Here is a 16,572-nt window from a genome sequence, read left to right on the forward strand (position 1 = left end):
GGTTATGATTAGGGTTATTATTAGGGTTATGATTAGGGTTTGGATTAGGGTTAGGGTTATGATTAGTGCTACGGTAATGATTAGGGTTTGGATTAGGGTTAGGGTTTGGATTAGGGTTAGGGTTATGATTAGGGTTAGGGTTATGATTAGGGTTAGGGTTATGATTAGGGTTATGATTATGATCAGGGTTTGGATTAGGGTTAGGATTATGATTAGGGTTGTGATAAGAGTTAGGGTTTGGATTAGGGTTAGGGTTATGATTAGGGTTAGGGTTAGGGTTATGATTAGGGTTAGGGTTATGATTAGGGTTAGGGTTATGATAAGGGTTAGGGTTATGATCAGGGTTAGGGTTATGATCAGGGTTAGGGTTATGATCAGGGTTAGGGTTTGGATTAGGTTTAGGGTTATGATTAGGGTCAAGGTTATGATCAGGGTTAGGGTTTGGAATAAGGTTAGGGTTATGATTAGGTTTAGGGTTTCGATTGGAATTAGGGTTAGGGTTATGATTAGTTTAGGATTTTGGTTAGGGTTATGATTAGGGTTAGGATCAGGGTTAGGATTATCATTAGGGTTATGATTAGGGTTAGGGTTATGATTAGGGTTGGGGTTATGATTTGGATTAGGGTTTGGATTTGGGTTAGGATTAGGGTTAAGATTAGGGTTAGGGTTTGGGTTAGGGTTAGGGTTATGATTAGGGTTATTATTAGGGTTATGATTAGGGTTTGGATTAGGGTTAGGGTTATGATTAGTGCTACGGTAATGATTAGGGTTTGGATTAGGGTTAGGGTTTGGATTAGGGTTAGGGTTATGATTAGGGTTAGGGTTATGATTAGGGTTAGGGTTATGATTAGGGTTATGATTATGATCAGGGTTTGTATTAGGGTTAGGATTATGATTAGGGTTGTGATAAGAGTTAGGGTTTGGATTAGGGTTAGGGTTAGGGTTAGGGTTAGGGTTATGATTAGGGTTAGGGTTATGATTAGGGTTAGGGTTATGATAAGGGTTAGGGTTATGATCAGGGTTAGGGTTATGATCAGGGTTAGGGTTATGATCAGGGTTAGGGTTTGGATTAGGTTTAGGGTTATGATTAGGGTCAAGGTTATGATCAGGGTTAGGGTTTGGAATAAGGTTAGGGTTATGATTAGGTTTAGGGTTTCGATTGGAATTAGGGTTAGGGTTATGATTAGTTTAGGATTTTGGTTAGGGTTATGATTAGGGTTAGGATCAGGGTTAGGATTATCATTAGGGTTATGATTAGGGTTAGGGTTATGATTAGGGTTGGGGTTATGATTTGGATTAGGGTTTGGATTTGGGTTAGGATTAGGGTTAAGATTAGGGTTAAGATTAGGGTTAGGGTTTGGGTTAGGGTTAGGGGTTATGATTAGGGTTATTATTAGGGTTATGATTAGGGTTTGGATTAGGGTTAGGGTTATGATTAGTGCTACGGTAATGATTAGGGTTTGGATTAGGGTTAGGGTTTGGATTAGGGTTAGGGTTTTGATTAGGTTTAGGGTTGTGATTAGGGTCAAGGTTATGATTAGGGTTAGGGTTTGGATTAGGGTTAGGGTTTTGATTAGGTTTAGGGTTATGATTAGGGTCAAGGTTATGATCAGGGTTAGGGTTTGGATTAAGGTTAAGGTTATGATTAGGTTTAGGGTTTGGATTGGGATTAGGGTTAGGGTTATGATTAGTTTAGGATTTTGGTTAGGGTTATGATTAGGGTTAGGATCAGCGTTAGGATTATCATTAGGGTTATGATTAGGTTTAGGGTTAGGATTTGGGTTAGGGTTAGGATTTGGGTTAGGGCTGTGATTAGGCTTAGGGTTATGAATAGGGTTATGTATAGGGTTATGATTAGCATTTGGGTGGGGATTAGGGTTAGGGTTTGGATTAGGATTAAATGATGTGATCGAGGTAGTCAAACTCAGAACTCTTTAACAGTCTCTGTCAATCTTAAGTGATCTGCTGTTTGAAGATTTCATGTTGCTTCTGTCTGCCTGCAGATTCAACCTCTACATGCAGGATGAACAGACAGCTCAATGTCTTTTTTATTTTTATTTTTTTTCTTAATTATGATATTTATGTTATTGTCATTTCCTGTATTCCTCTCTGTTGTCTGTGTGATGGTCTTGTGGTACCACTGGCTTTAAACAAATTGCCCCTCGGGTAATAAAGATACCCTTGATCTTTAGTTTGAGTTGTTGTAAAATACAAATCCATCAAATATTATCTTAACTTCCTTATCTTACCTTATCTTACTTTATCCTATCCTATGAAACAACATTTCTGGGGGTTGTGATTAATCATAAATTGACATGGATACAACATATTGATCAAGGGAAAAATGTCAATCAATAGCAACCCTGTATAAATATAGACACATATTAAATTATAAGGCCTTACATATTATATATTGCTCAATGATTGTTCCTTACATGTCTTATTGTGTAGATAAGGATCCACCATTTTGAATTATAGTGGTGCTACAAAAACAAGCCATACGGGTTAACAACAAGGCTGATTATTATGCTCACACTGACCCACTATTTCTAAACTCTCATGTTCTGAAATTCAAGGACTTATTTTTTTACAAAATAATGCAAATAATGTTCAAAGCAAAATCAAACTCACTTCCACACACTGTACAAAAGTTCTTTCCCCACTCTCTGCTCCCCATATTTCCCATCTCTCTCCAGCTTTCCTATTTTATAAAGGTAAAAATGCCTAAAAACATAACAAGAAAAGTGTCAGACAATTTATTTAACCATGCCAACCCGTCACTAAAGCACATTTGATTTTCCATTGTCCTAAAAAGTGAGCAAATCTGGGACTATCAGGTGTGAAAATGTCTTTGCAAAATGTAATTTGTTTTGTTTTTTGATGTTTAGCTTTTACAATTTTCCTCTTTTCCAGGTTTTCTCTTTGTTGATTGTTGCAATCGGGGTGTATGCCAAAGTCCAGAAAGCTACAGGTACGGAGGATGCATGAAACTGTTTCCACACTCCCTAACACGCTTAAAGTCACACCTCTCAGACCATTAATGTCTGTTAACCTCTAGACCAACAGTAAAGAAAACACTTTTACCACATAAAATCCACTCAACTCCTGTTTTTGCTGCTCTCTCTCTCTCTCTCTCTCTCTCTCTCTCTCTCTCTCTCTCTCTCTCTCTCTCGCTGTGGTTGTTTCAGAGTTGACCTCTTTTCATGGCACACCTGATTTGCTTGTCACGTTTTGTAGGTGGCCAACTTCTAGCTTTATCCCCACCTAACCCTGGTCATTATTTCAGGTTGGATTTGAAATATAGCGTGGATAGACTACAAAAAAGGATTAACCTGGACTCATCCCACTGATTACGTTTCTGTGTCCTGTCTGATCCGCAACAGGTCACTGATATTTAGGAGAATAAAGGCAGATAGATGGAGAGGAACAAAAGCAGGCTGAGAGAGAGAGAGAATGGGTTTGAATAAAGGTTAGAAAGGAGGAGAGCAAAGTAATGAAAATAATAACAGGGAGGAAATGAGATAAAGGTAGAATAGAGGAGGACAGATGTCTAAACAGGCTGTTGTGTTCCTGTTTCTGTGCCAGACACGGTGCGGGACACGTTCCTGATCGACCCGGCTGTCATCCTAATTGTGGTGGGGGTGGTCATGTTCTTCATCACGTTCTGCGGCTGCATCGGCGCTCTTCGAGAGAACATTCGCCTCCTCAAAACAGTAATACACACAACATAGTGATACTGACGCTGTGTTTGCTTACGATGCAGCAGCTCAAAATACTTTAGATCCAAAGCCAAGTCTTACATCTTGTGTGTGACAACAAATCTGACACTTATGATTCTGTCTTAGTCAGACTGTATTTGTTAATATTCTGATCTTCTCTCGCTCTAGTTCTCCTTCAGCCTGACATTGGTCTTCCTCACTCAGCTAGCCATAGCAATTCTGGGCTTCTTCTACTCTGAACAGGTACTTTTTTTCTGTACTAACCACTCTGCTCATTGGCTGATTCATCATTCAATAGTATGTCACTGTAAAGGTCAGGCTTCCTCCAAAGTGACACAGACTTCGACCATGCATGCCCCCTGAGCTCTACTGATGCATTGTATTTCTCTCAGCTTTTGGACAGTCTGGGCATTTGTTAAAGACTGTAAAAGAGTTAATAAGGCATTGGATCCACAGCAGGGCCCTCTGAGCTCACAGGGGCGATGTACTGTCATTGTCTGAGCACAAACTGAAAAAATCCTATACCCAGCAGTACAGGGTTTGTGTCGCTGCCTGTTAGCCATTAAAATGTCTCAAGAAAGGAAAAGAAAACATTTCTCCAAAGACCGTGAAGACTTAAATGGATGGGTTGGGTTTTTTGAAGGGTTGGAGATGTAGAGTGGGGCTGGTGATCTCTGGAATGTGAAATGTTGTACTTGTTTTAACTTTAATGCTTGCAAAATGTTCAAAACAAATTGGGACAGGGGCATGTTAACCATTGTGTTACATCACCTCTTCTTTTCACAACACTCTTTCAATGTTTGGGAACTGAGGAGAAAGTGAAATGTCCCATTCTTGACTGATACAGAATTTCAGCTGCTCAACAGTTCAGGGTCTTCGTTTTCATATTTTTCATTTTCCAAATGTTTTCAACATGTGACAAGTCAGGACTACATACAGGCCAGTTTAGGACCCAGACTCTTCTACTGTTGCAAAACCCTGCAGAATGTCTTCCTGAAAAAGACATTGTCAGGATGGTATCATTAATGGAGCCCATGCTAAGCAGATGTATCTGCATGGGCACTTATGCACCCCTATACATCACCATTTGAAAACTTGTGCTGAAAACCTGAAACCTCTCCTCTTCAGAATGAAGGACGGGGTGTCCATGATTTCCAAAAGAATGCCAGATTTTGATTCTTCAGAACACAGGACAGTTTTCCACTTCCCCTTGGTCCATCTTAATTGGTCTCAGGTCCAGAGAAGTCTCTGGTGTTTCTGGATCATGTTTACATATGGTTTCCTCTTTGCATGGTTCAGTTTAAACCTGCATCTGTGGATGAAGTGATGAACTGTGTTCATACACAATGGTTTTTGGAAGTGATTTTAGCCCATGCAGTGATCTCCACTACAGAGTCATATATGTGGTTAATGCAGTGCTGCCTGAGGGCGCAAAAATCAGGTCCATCCAGTCTTGGTTTATGTCCTTGTCCCTTTTGTACAGAGGTGTCTCCAGATTGAATCTTTTAATGATATTATGTACTGTAGATGATGAAATCCACTCATTCTTTGTCATGTTACTCTGGGGAACATTATTCTGAAACTGTTGAGCTATATGCTCACGCAGTCTCTCAAAGAGTGGACTCAGCCTCTCTGGAGTGTTCTTTTTATTGCCAGTCACGTGACTAACCTGTTGATCATTAACCTCATTAGTTGGGAGATGTTCCTCCAGGTGTGTTTTTTTAAGCATTTCACAACTTTTTCACTGTTTTGTTGTCCCTGTCACAACTTGTTTCTCGCATCAAATTAATCATTTAGTTGTCATTAAACAAAAACTTTTAGTTGTTGTGTTTTCTTTGCACAACTTTCATTTAATATTGGCTTTAAATGATGTACAGCCCATCAAAATGTGTTTTAATCAACATTTTATACAGCTTCCTAGTTGTTTCGATTTGGGGTTGTACAAACAAGCTGCACTGACCACCTACCATCGACTGTAGGTTACAAACTCAGCACAGATAAGACCTTGAAATGCTCAAAGGAAAACTCCAGTCTTTCCACAGCTTGGCTTTATTTTCACTGCTTTGGCCATCATTCCTTTTTTATAATGAAAAAAAATCCTTTTAGAGACGTCAAGAATTTCAAACACTCAGACGATCGGTATTGGTCTGTTTTCAAACCAACCTCAAGTTCACAGAGTCAGAGTCTGACTGAGAAGCTGAAGGTGGATATAAAAAAATCCAACACTCTTTTGGTCCAGCTTTGACGTACTGTACTTGAGTTCACACATAGATTTCCTCTGATCTTGCTTTACCTTTTAATCACACAATGATTTTATGAGCCAAGGCTGTGTTAATAATATTCAAGTTATTATGAACCACAGGGGGTGTGCTTGGTAATAATACGAGGCTTTAACACAGCTATGACAGAATGTATGTATACTCCAATCTGAATTTATAACAGAGTACTAATTCCAGGTAATGGCAGCTAATGGTATCAGGGAATAAAAGTGCCAGAATCTCTATGCCAACAGGTAAGTCCTCAGTGAGAACATGAATGCACATGCATCTGAGTTCGGTTTATGACCCTAGTGAGTGATTTGGAGGGTACAGTAAAGGGAACAATTCCCCCTCCAGCCTCCACTTATCTCCTACAGTAACATCCCATTAGGACTCCGCCGGGAATAAAAGCACAACAGCCAGCCTCAGTGTGTCTGGTGGCGAGGTGCCTGGTGTCTGATGATACCTCTCCTCTCCCTTGTGTTCTCTGTCAGTGCTCGGACTGCCTGCTGCTAAACAGAGCAGTTTAACAACCCTCCCAGCATCCTTCCTCGCTAAATGATTCAAATGCTCCGGCACTTCAAAGTGGAACCAAATGTTCCATTTCAACAGATCCCTTGAAGGAGACTCTGCCGCTAATGACATGGGGAGGTGTGACGGTGGGCTGTGAGGCCCACAAGCACACTGTACCACGTGGGAAGGCAGAAGCAGATAGAGGGTTGGGGGTGGTACTGTAAATACCCTAACACAGTTTAGTAAAAGTACTCCAGGATAGAGCACTCTGGCTATTTGATGCAGCTTGTGGTATTTATCAATATCACCTGCTCTAACACGGGCTGTAACAAAAACAATCCTGACAGCCTTCAGCAAGGATCTTACAGAAGTTCATCTGAAGCTGAATGAAAATTCAAAGTTCAGCAGCTCATTAACACTCAGTGCTCTTATTAACATAAATTACATCTGAACTCAGTCTTGGTAACCAAGGCCCTCCTTGTTTTTAAGGATGAGGATTTGCATTAAATACATTTTCAAACACTGGTTATATAAGAGAATAGAAAAACTAAATATTAACAATGCCAGACCTCATTTAGACACAGGATGGGTGTATATCATATCAGACAAAGAGAGCTGCTAAAAAACTGTAGCACACAATTTTAATATCTGAATCAACCTCATTAAGTTTGAAATCCTCATTATAGATTATTCAAACAAATCAATATAATCCATTTACATTTCATCTGGGTTTTGTTTACTCAGCTGTAATGCAGCTGATAATGATTACCACATTAGAATAACAAATGGCTAAGTTGACGCTATTATCTGCTGAAGCTGAAATGGCATAAAAGCTGTGTGTGCTCTACGTTTGGCATGCATCGTGTGCATTGATCTCAGAGGCAGGAATGTTTTTTATTATCATTATTATTGTTAGGCTGCACCCCTGCAGCCATCACACTGCAGCAGCATGGCCTGCTTTGCAGCTGCCTTGTTGAGATACGTCCTGCAGGATGCTCATACAAAGAAAACAAAAGGATTTCATATGTCCTCCTGATGTCTGCTATTATTTATGTTTATATGGACAGATGCATAGAATATTCAATGTGGAGACTAATGCTGCCTAGGAAAGTGTCTATCGTCTAAAAAGCTAAAATATGACTCTAGATGGCTTTTTAATAATAAAAAAATACATTTGCAGTGCAGTGCAAAAATATGCTCATAAATAGTGTTTATGCAAATCAAAATAAAAAGTGTTATAAAAGTAGAAGAAAGCCCTGTGATGGATCATGAAAATGTGTGAACACAAATGGTCTCGTCCTGTCATTTTTCATAATCCTGAGTGTGTTCAGTGTGTTGTGTAAGTATTACTACAGTGTTTGTCTTAAGGTTGTTTCACAGAAAGGGAAAGGAATTTTTCCCTACATGTATCTTGAGTAATTAATTGAGCTGCACATACTGAGAGGGCTCACCACGTCACTGAGCTCCTCAGGAGCCTGTTACAGAGGCATTTATAGATAAGTTCACCTCCGGCAGCTTTAATTAAGCTATTAATATTTAATAGACCTAATTTCTTTAGAACATGGCTGTGTTAATATAAAAGCTATTATTCCTTGGATAACCTCCCCTGTGTCTCTTCTGTTAGACTCGGGATGCTTTGGGAAAGTTTGTGAAGAAAGCCATCACACACTACAGGGACGACCTGGATCTGCAGAACCTGATGGATTACATCCAGAAAGAGGTGCTGTGGTCAATTACACTCAGCTAGAGTGGCTGTGTTTGTGTATTTAGCGTTTCCATATCACACAACTCTTAAAATTGATCACAGATTGTGGTTTATGGAATACGTCGAAGCACTAAACAGAGAAACCACAACCAGAGACCACAGAGCTGTGCATTCTCTCTGTTATTTTGGCCTTGGTGTGGGTTTTCCACATGAGAGGTTACATGTAGCACACACTTCCTGTGCTCTGTGGCTCTCCTCAGGTGACATCCCTCTTCCATCTGCACACACTGGCACACTCGAGAGCAGGGTTTTCCCATGGGAGAAGCCCAGACTGTCAGGATGTACAGCACAGAGCAGGAGCCTGTTTCTAAATTTACACTTGTGCTCTCCTCTCTCTCCCTTTCTCTCAGTTCAAGTGCTGTGGGTGGAACAACTACACAGACTGGTCTTGGAACCTGTACTTTAATTGTACTCATGAGAACCCCAGCTCCGAGCGCTGTGGTGTGCCCTACTCCTGCTGCACTCCTGTTCCCGGAGAGGTGAGTGCTTCTTCCAGTGAAGGACTGCATTAAAATAAAGGCTCTTCTAGTCTTCCATCCACTTAAACTACCCAACAGTTCATAATACCTAACACACACACACACGCACACACACACACACACACACACACACACACACACACACACACACACACACACACACACACACACACACACACACACACACACACACACACACACACACACAAAGTCACACTCTGATGACGGAAGCTTTGTTCGACATCCTGTACAGGATCTATTTTCTATTATTCTCTAGAAGTCATTCACATACTGCTCATTCACCGGTTGCAAAGAGCTCAGGAACAAACTGGGGTTGAGTGTCTTGTACAAGGACACTATTACATGTGCAGAGATTAGTCAGGGATCAAACCTCTGATCTACTGAATACCAGTCCACCCACTTATAACCTTTACCAAGTGGACAAACTGAAGCCCCTTTCAAACATGAACAGGATCATCTCAGGACATTGATTTTCTTATCACATCCTGTATAAAACATGAATGCGGTCTCTGTGATTTTACCCGTTGGTTTCTGAATAGAAATGATTTAGCTCCAAGAAGGCTGTTGCTATACTGGAAATGCTAACTCCAATGAACTTCCTACTTCTCTACAAACCAGCGAAGAGGTGCAGTTGAAGCCCGTAAGCTCTGTTTATTATGGACGCACAATATTAATCATCTGAGCTGATACCAATAACTGATCATTTCTCCTGATGGCAGATACCCATATGATTACCTGAATTTTTTCACACTCCTGTATTCTAGAAAGTCCATAATGTTCAGTTTATGCTCACCTGAGGGTAGGGAAGGAGTAGAAGTAGTTAGCAAAAATATATATACATATATTTTAAGCTTATAAACTGAGGCCCCTATTGTGCAGGCAAAAAAACCGAACTCCTCGAACTCTTGAACTTTTTTTAAATCTGTAAAGTGTGTTCCTACAGCCCAAGCTTTTAGCACTACACTCTTCCATAGCCCCGGCCATATTGTGTCTACACTGTCCATAAGCACAACATGCACCCTCTGCTTTGCAATGTGCCTGCATGGTTCCAAAGGCAACATTGATCGATGTTGCTGTGTGTGTAATGTCTTTTTCATGTTAAAGTCGAAAGTCAGGCCGTCAAACTCAGCATACTCACCAGACTAACATCAGAAGCCCATCTGTCCGTTGTCGATCAGGCTGTGAATGTGTGTAGAGATCACAACAAACAGGGCAGGCAGATATACGTCTGCGGTGACTCAGTAGAGTATGCAGGGGATCCCAATGCGCTATTTACCTGTATGTCCTTGTTCTTCTTGCATGGAGAAAGGTTGATTAACAAGTGCAATAAATTCAGTGATTGTCTCTTTAATTGCTTTTGCCTTTGGACTCTCTCTGGAAAACTCTCTGCAGTTTTCAAAAGCCTCTTGTGCAGTCACGACGGCACTTGTCTTTTTCCTGGTGCTTACGTTTTTCTGTTGAAACGTAGACCTTTTTATCCTCTGGTTATAAGTTTGATTTGTTTATTAGTATGTTATTGTTTGAATGATATAGTTAGTTAGTGCAACTAATCAGTAAATAAATATTTATTTATATAGCTCCAAATCCCAACAAATGCTATCTCGAGACGCTTTAAAAACAGAGCAGGTCTAGAAAGTACTTTATGTTCTATCATTAACAAAGACCCAACATCAAGACAGGATCAGATCCAGTCCCATCTTACAGACAGGACTCAGTCTGATCTCATCTTAATCTACCATGAGCAGAGCACTTTGCAGCATTTAGAATGTTACAGTGACATGGACAAACTTCCTTTAACAGGCAGAAACCTCCAGCAGGACCAGACTCATGTTAGATACACATCTGCTAAGACCCTTTTGGGGTTGAAAAAGAGGGAGATGCTGATTGAGGGATATATTTCTGTTAGTCATGTTTCCAAGAGTGGACAGTTGAAGTCAATTAACAAGCGGCGTCGGAACAACAATGTTGCTTGACTGTTGTACAATGGTTACCAAGCGGACTCTAAGCGTAGGACATCATCATGTTGTTCTTTCAGTGTGGTTGAGAGTTTTTAACTGAGTCTTGAATAACATGACTCTAACACTGATGCCTCCTTAAGATCTACAGATTAAAGTGAGACTATCAGTGACAAAATTGGTCATTTCTTTATACTGAATTTTCGTTTTTGTGTTCAGGTCAGATTTACTGTTAAAAAGCCAAGTCCATATTCAGTAAAGTTTGGCAGTGAGAAGTTTCAAGCAGGAGTTGTTATTCTTGAGATAATTTTCTTTTGGCGTAATGTTTTGTCCTCATGGCTGATACTGAAGCAGGATTAGCAAAGTATTGTTTTAGACGGTGAAACCAGAGCACTTCTAATATCGTCCAAAAGAGTTACCAGAATTAATACAACATTTAAACTCCTCACAGTGTCTTTAAACAAAGACTGCAGAAAGAAAAGAGCAATAAAGAAAACTAAGACGCCCTGCAAACAGATACCATTCACCCACCTGTCAGTAAATTATTCACGCCCCTATAAATGGGTAATTATGCATAACTCTTAGTCTTAATATTCTCAAAACCGGTCATCTTTGATTGGTAAGGATCTACAGTTTTTTTTGCCCCGGCACTGGCTTCATTGCTCAGCACAGGAGGTTGCACAGGAGGTCCTGGATTTCAAACATATCCCTCACTGCAGGAGATTATCAGTTGTTTGGGGTGAATGCTCCAGAATATTACCTTCTACACTCACAGATCTGCTCACCCTGACTTCATTGCAGACCAGAGGGCTTGCATGAGAGTCTGCATAAAGTAGGGTTTACAGATTTGGTCGCCCTCGTTCACACATGCACCCCACCTGGGCAAATGTTAGTAAATGTTCAGGGCTGATATGTGTGACAGGTGAAGCTTGACGGAAAACTGCAGCAGATGAGGCGTGAAGTAGCTTCAATAAAGACGTGCAGCTCAGAATGCCAGTAAGCAACTTTTGTTTGCTATGAAAAGACGTTTTAATAAAATGCCTCGGCAAAGGTTTCAAAGAACACAAATATGTGAGTCTGAAGGATCAGAGCAGAAACCTGAATGAGTCAATCAACAAGGACGAACTTGGTATTTTAGTCTGAGATTGAGGGCATGGAGTTTAACTGAAGAGTTCAACTTTTGCTGCTTACAGACAAGACAAATAAACAACTGCATCTAGCAATTCTCAGTAACAAGAGTTATCTTATAAAGTTGAATAAATGCTACAAAATAATGAATAACCTAAACCCAGAGAGGTGAAGTGCTGTGATTCACACAGGTCTGCTTTACCCCAATGGAGACACTAGCGACCAATTAAAGGATTAAAACCACGTCATCATCTTAAAACCATAGACTGTATAAATAATGGATGTAGTATCTGTGACGTCACCCATCTGTTCCCAGGGCTCTGAAGTCTCACATGCATTTCAACCTGTTCACACGCTCACATGCCACACTTTGTATTTCTCATGCAAAATAATTACTAGGACAACGACCACCAAGTTGCGCCGCTTTTCCTTCAGAAGGAGCCTGTCACGCATCAGCTAATCAAAAAGAAAGACAGAAATATAGCTACCCAACAGCCAATCAAAAAATAGCATCACTGTATCTGGGTAAAACAGCACAACAACGTTACCTTCCATGCTCAAGAGGTCTGTCTGCAACTCAACTAAACTTAAGGCTGATTTATATTTCTGCGTCAAATCAACGGCGTAACTCCTGTACCTATGCAGAGGCCTGTGCACGTAGCTGACGCCCACCTCCTCCAAAATGTAACTACCTGTAGAATCGTCACGGACCGCGTCAGCAGCATTTTATTTCCCGCATTTACAGCACTTCCGAATCCCCGCTCTTGGGCCGCACATTGACCATATATTTTATCTCCACCTATCTATTCTTCCCTGTAATCATGTCTGTAAGATAAACAGCAACACGCAACAGCTGTAGATTAACATAACACGCTCTGAATCTCTGTGGAAAAGTAAACAGAGATCGTAGTGGGGCCGGAAGCAGGCGACCGGCTATCAGAGAGACCACACTGCCTTCAAGCGTGTTGGCTGAGGATTTCTGCGCGACACAGACACATCGACACACAAGTATGTGGTGCTCATGTCCGTGTCAGCTCATATCAGCCCCTGATGCGTAGGGGCAACGCAGGAGTATAAATCAGCCTTTAGTGTAAGGTAAAGAGGCGGGTTTTGAGCCTCCTAGCCAACAGCTACAGTGTTCCCGCCTTCGAAAAAAAATTAAAACCCTGTACTGTTTGTGCTGATAGAGAATTTAGCTACGTAGACCCAAGCCGTTTTTTGAACCAGGCTGTAAACATGTTTATTTCTGCTGCAAAGATTGTTTTTTTGAATTGGTGTGTATGTGGTTTCCAGTGTTACTGCAGCCAGCCTCAAGCGGATGCTCAATGAATTGTAGTTTATAATATATATATATATATATATATATATATAACACTTACCCATGGACTTCATATTTTGAGACCGGATGTTGCCGCTTGCTTAAAACACAGCACACCATCTATGTGCATGTAAAAAGGAAGCAGATTCATGGTGAAGTGCTGATAAGATAAAAGCAGTAATTCAAGATTTGTAAGATGAATTACATTCACAACATGCTTATCAAAAAGATTATTTGACTATGGCTAAAAATAAGAACTACTCCCTTCAATCAACCCTGCACCACAGCCTGGAATAAGTATGCTTAGAGGACAAGGCCCTATTGATTGGTGAAGAGGAAGAACAAGAGAAAGAACTTTGTTAATCCTTGAGGGGATTTTCAGTTTTATTTAATTCTGTTATTCATCATGCTACCCACACACATCACACACACACACACATGCATAAACAGATCTCTATGAACATGCACCAATGAAGCAATGTCAGAGTGAGGGGGCTGCACATAGACGAGCGCCATGAGCAGTTCAGGGTGCTCACAGTGCACCAGAGGTGACCTGGCACCTCTGCAGTAGCCAGTCCAACCCCCATACCTTAGCCTCACAGGGACTTGAACCAGCCACTTCCCGGTTCTGAAGTCAAGTTAAACTATAGACTGAGATACTCTCGCCCATAATAAACAACATAAACTGCTCTAACATCTACTTTTTTATCAAGTTGAATGAATTACGTGAAAGGAAAGGCATGTTCCTGATATTAGGACATTATGGTTGTTTGTTGCACACAAAATATATATTCTTTGGGCGTTTAAATAGAAGATTATCTGTGCAACATGCCCGACCATTAATAATCAAAGGATGCTGTTATGATGCCAGAGTTCCTCGACAGTGACAAACTGTATTTGCCTCATTTTGACATTGAATAAGTACACAACTGTGTCAAAACTGCAGCAGCTATTTTTATCTTTGCCTGGAGGCAGCATCAACATGTCTGCATCTGCAGGTATAAAGTGCTGCTGGTATTACTTTCCTCTCCCTGGGGCAAAGCAGGTTGTTGTGTGCAGACAGGACTGATAATGACCAACCACTTTCTCCCTTTAGGAGAAGATACAGCTTACATACGGCTGTTGTGAGGCCATCTCCGTGAGGTGATTTGCATCTAAAAAAAGCTCAGAATTATATAATGATCAAGGGGAAAGGCTCTAAAATTAAGCCAGCCAAACTGTACCCAAGTTTACGCTAACCATTTGGGATTTAATGATCATATTAAAGTCAAAGTGCTGATATGCAGTCCCACACGCAGCCAACAGTAACATTAACCAACCTTTGGAACAGTGCTAGCAGAGAGGATTTACCTGTTCCAAATTTAAGCCACTTTTCATGAAGGTTTTATGATATTTTGTTTACACAGAATCAACCCCCACAGCCGCCTGCACATAAATAACAAATAAAATATATGCAAATAAGAATGCATGCGAGAACCCAAACAGTATATATGCAAATACTGTCCCCATGCATGAATATTACAGTTGCACTCCCGCACAGACTCTAACAAAATGCTTGTCTAGCCTCTTTGCAGAGACAGCAGAGAAGCTCACAGGCCACCAAAGACTATTCCATCTAGTTTGTGTGAAGACAGAAAACTAAAGAGTTCATGTACATTCATCACACTAATATTGATTAAACATCATGCTACACGGAAAACAGATCACAGCAACCTTTCTTCATGGCTGGAAAATCAATTAATTAAACAGCAGTAGAGCTAATGCAGTGCTGCACCCTGCTGTTTGGAGCCTGTACCTGCATGACTGCTTCAGGGACCGCACAGGCTTTCTTGTTAGATCAAATGCTCGCTGTTGTCTCACCAGCTTGCAGTTTGCTTTTCTCTTTTCCTCCAAGTTTCTGCAGTCAACAGGCTTCTTCAGCTGTCATAATAACTTATATATCTGTCATGCAAAGCAGCATGACAGATGATGTGTAACAGTCTGTTACACATCTTTTGAAAGCTGTTGGCAGTGATTCAGATTTAATAGACAAGACTAGATTAAAGGTTATCTATCTCCCTGTTGCGCAGGCAGTGATTAACACCATGTGTGGTTTCGGGATTCAAGCGCAAAACTTCCTGGAGGCAAACAAGTTGATCTACCCTGTGGGATGTGCAGACAAAGCAGTGATGTGGATCGAGTCTCATCTGTTGCTGGTGGGAGCCCTAGCCCTGGGCCTGGCCTTACCTCAGGTAACCCAACACATGCACCCACTTAATGCCAGCTTTGTTGACAAGCTACCTCAGATAACTCCTGGGTAAAATGACTCAAGTCTTATCTTAAATAAGCTCTCCCACACAAAACAAGAGTCGATACTTGCATCAACTGGAGGCTGACCAGACTTAGCGAGTAGCAATCAACATATTGACGGGGGCCTGCTCCCTCGCATTCAGATCCACGTGGCGCATTCGGACCAGACCGCGAAATAGTCTGAGTGACATTTCATCAATCAGGGCCCTGCACCTATCCTGGGGTAACACACATCCAAACATCAATCTCAGGGCTTCCAACAACTTCCCTGCACTGGAGCAGATTATCTCAGGCAGAAACTCTGTACGAAAGAAAAATCTAATAAAGTGTTATTTTAAGAGAAACCACAGCGAGCAGGGTTAATGTGAGACTGCTGAGATAGAACTGATTTAAAATAGAGAGTTACACCAAGACAGCAATAACTAGGCACACAGGGACAATGAAATTTTAACTGCCCATTATTAATTTATTACACTGATCTAGTCCGAGAGTGTGGGTTAATGCTAAACTGAGATGGAGGTCTGTGAGTGTGTAAGACTATGAGCCAGAGAAAGAGGATACTGATAATATCCTCCTCCTCAGTGAACACGGCTGCACAACACACCTTAAATCCCACAGCTTTAAGTGCTGGTAATAACCCAAGTCAATATGTTAGATAGCCCATGAAATCAAATTAGCACTCTTGAAAAGTTGCCTCCAAATAATTAGTGTGCGCACTTATCAAAATGAGACAGGTACCGTCACAGTGCTCTCTCACAGCATGCAGTGTTACGATTGGATCTGTAGCCTCGTCTTCTCTGGCTCTCCTATCTGCCTGATTGGGTCCCCAAAGATTCAGCTAAAGGGGTAAGCATGTAAATTACCCATGAGTCCTGTCAGCACGCTTGGCATTCGTATTCCAGTTGCTTTGATGTGAAGTAAATCCGATGATGATGCTTCTTCTTTGTCTCACATCCTAAATGAACACTTTGACTAGATTTGCCAGCTTAAAGCTCCTGTGGGGAGATTTTTAGCTTTGAATGAAACAGATTGAAATTAATACCGATGCCTCTTTGTGACCTGAAAGAGCAAATCAAACCATCAAAAAGGAGACTGATTATTTCCACAGTTATTTTTAATGTCTGTCA

At 40.9% G+C, this 16,572-nt stretch overlaps 1 protein-coding gene across 1 annotated transcript in view; it reads left to right on the forward strand.

Annotated features, from left to right (window-relative positions):
• Positions 1–16,572, forward strand: part of tspan33b (tetraspanin 33b) — a 34,624-nt gene that overhangs the window by 16,249 nt on the left and 1,803 nt on the right. Inside the window, exons 2-7 of the mRNA XM_034685020.1 lie at positions 2,914–2,971; positions 3,586–3,713; positions 3,888–3,962; positions 8,115–8,210; positions 8,606–8,734; positions 15,226–15,387. Coding sequence (XP_034540911.1) covers positions 2,914–2,971; positions 3,586–3,713; positions 3,888–3,962; positions 8,115–8,210; positions 8,606–8,734; positions 15,226–15,387 — 648 coding nt within the window. The remainder of the gene's footprint in view (positions 1–2,913; positions 2,972–3,585; positions 3,714–3,887; positions 3,963–8,114; positions 8,211–8,605; positions 8,735–15,225; positions 15,388–16,572) is intronic.

The sequence above is a fragment of the Notolabrus celidotus genome, chromosome 6, assembly GCF_009762535.1.
Source record: "Notolabrus celidotus isolate fNotCel1 chromosome 6, fNotCel1.pri, whole genome shotgun sequence".
NCBI classification, from domain to species: domain Eukaryota; kingdom Metazoa; phylum Chordata; class Actinopteri; order Labriformes; family Labridae; genus Notolabrus; species Notolabrus celidotus.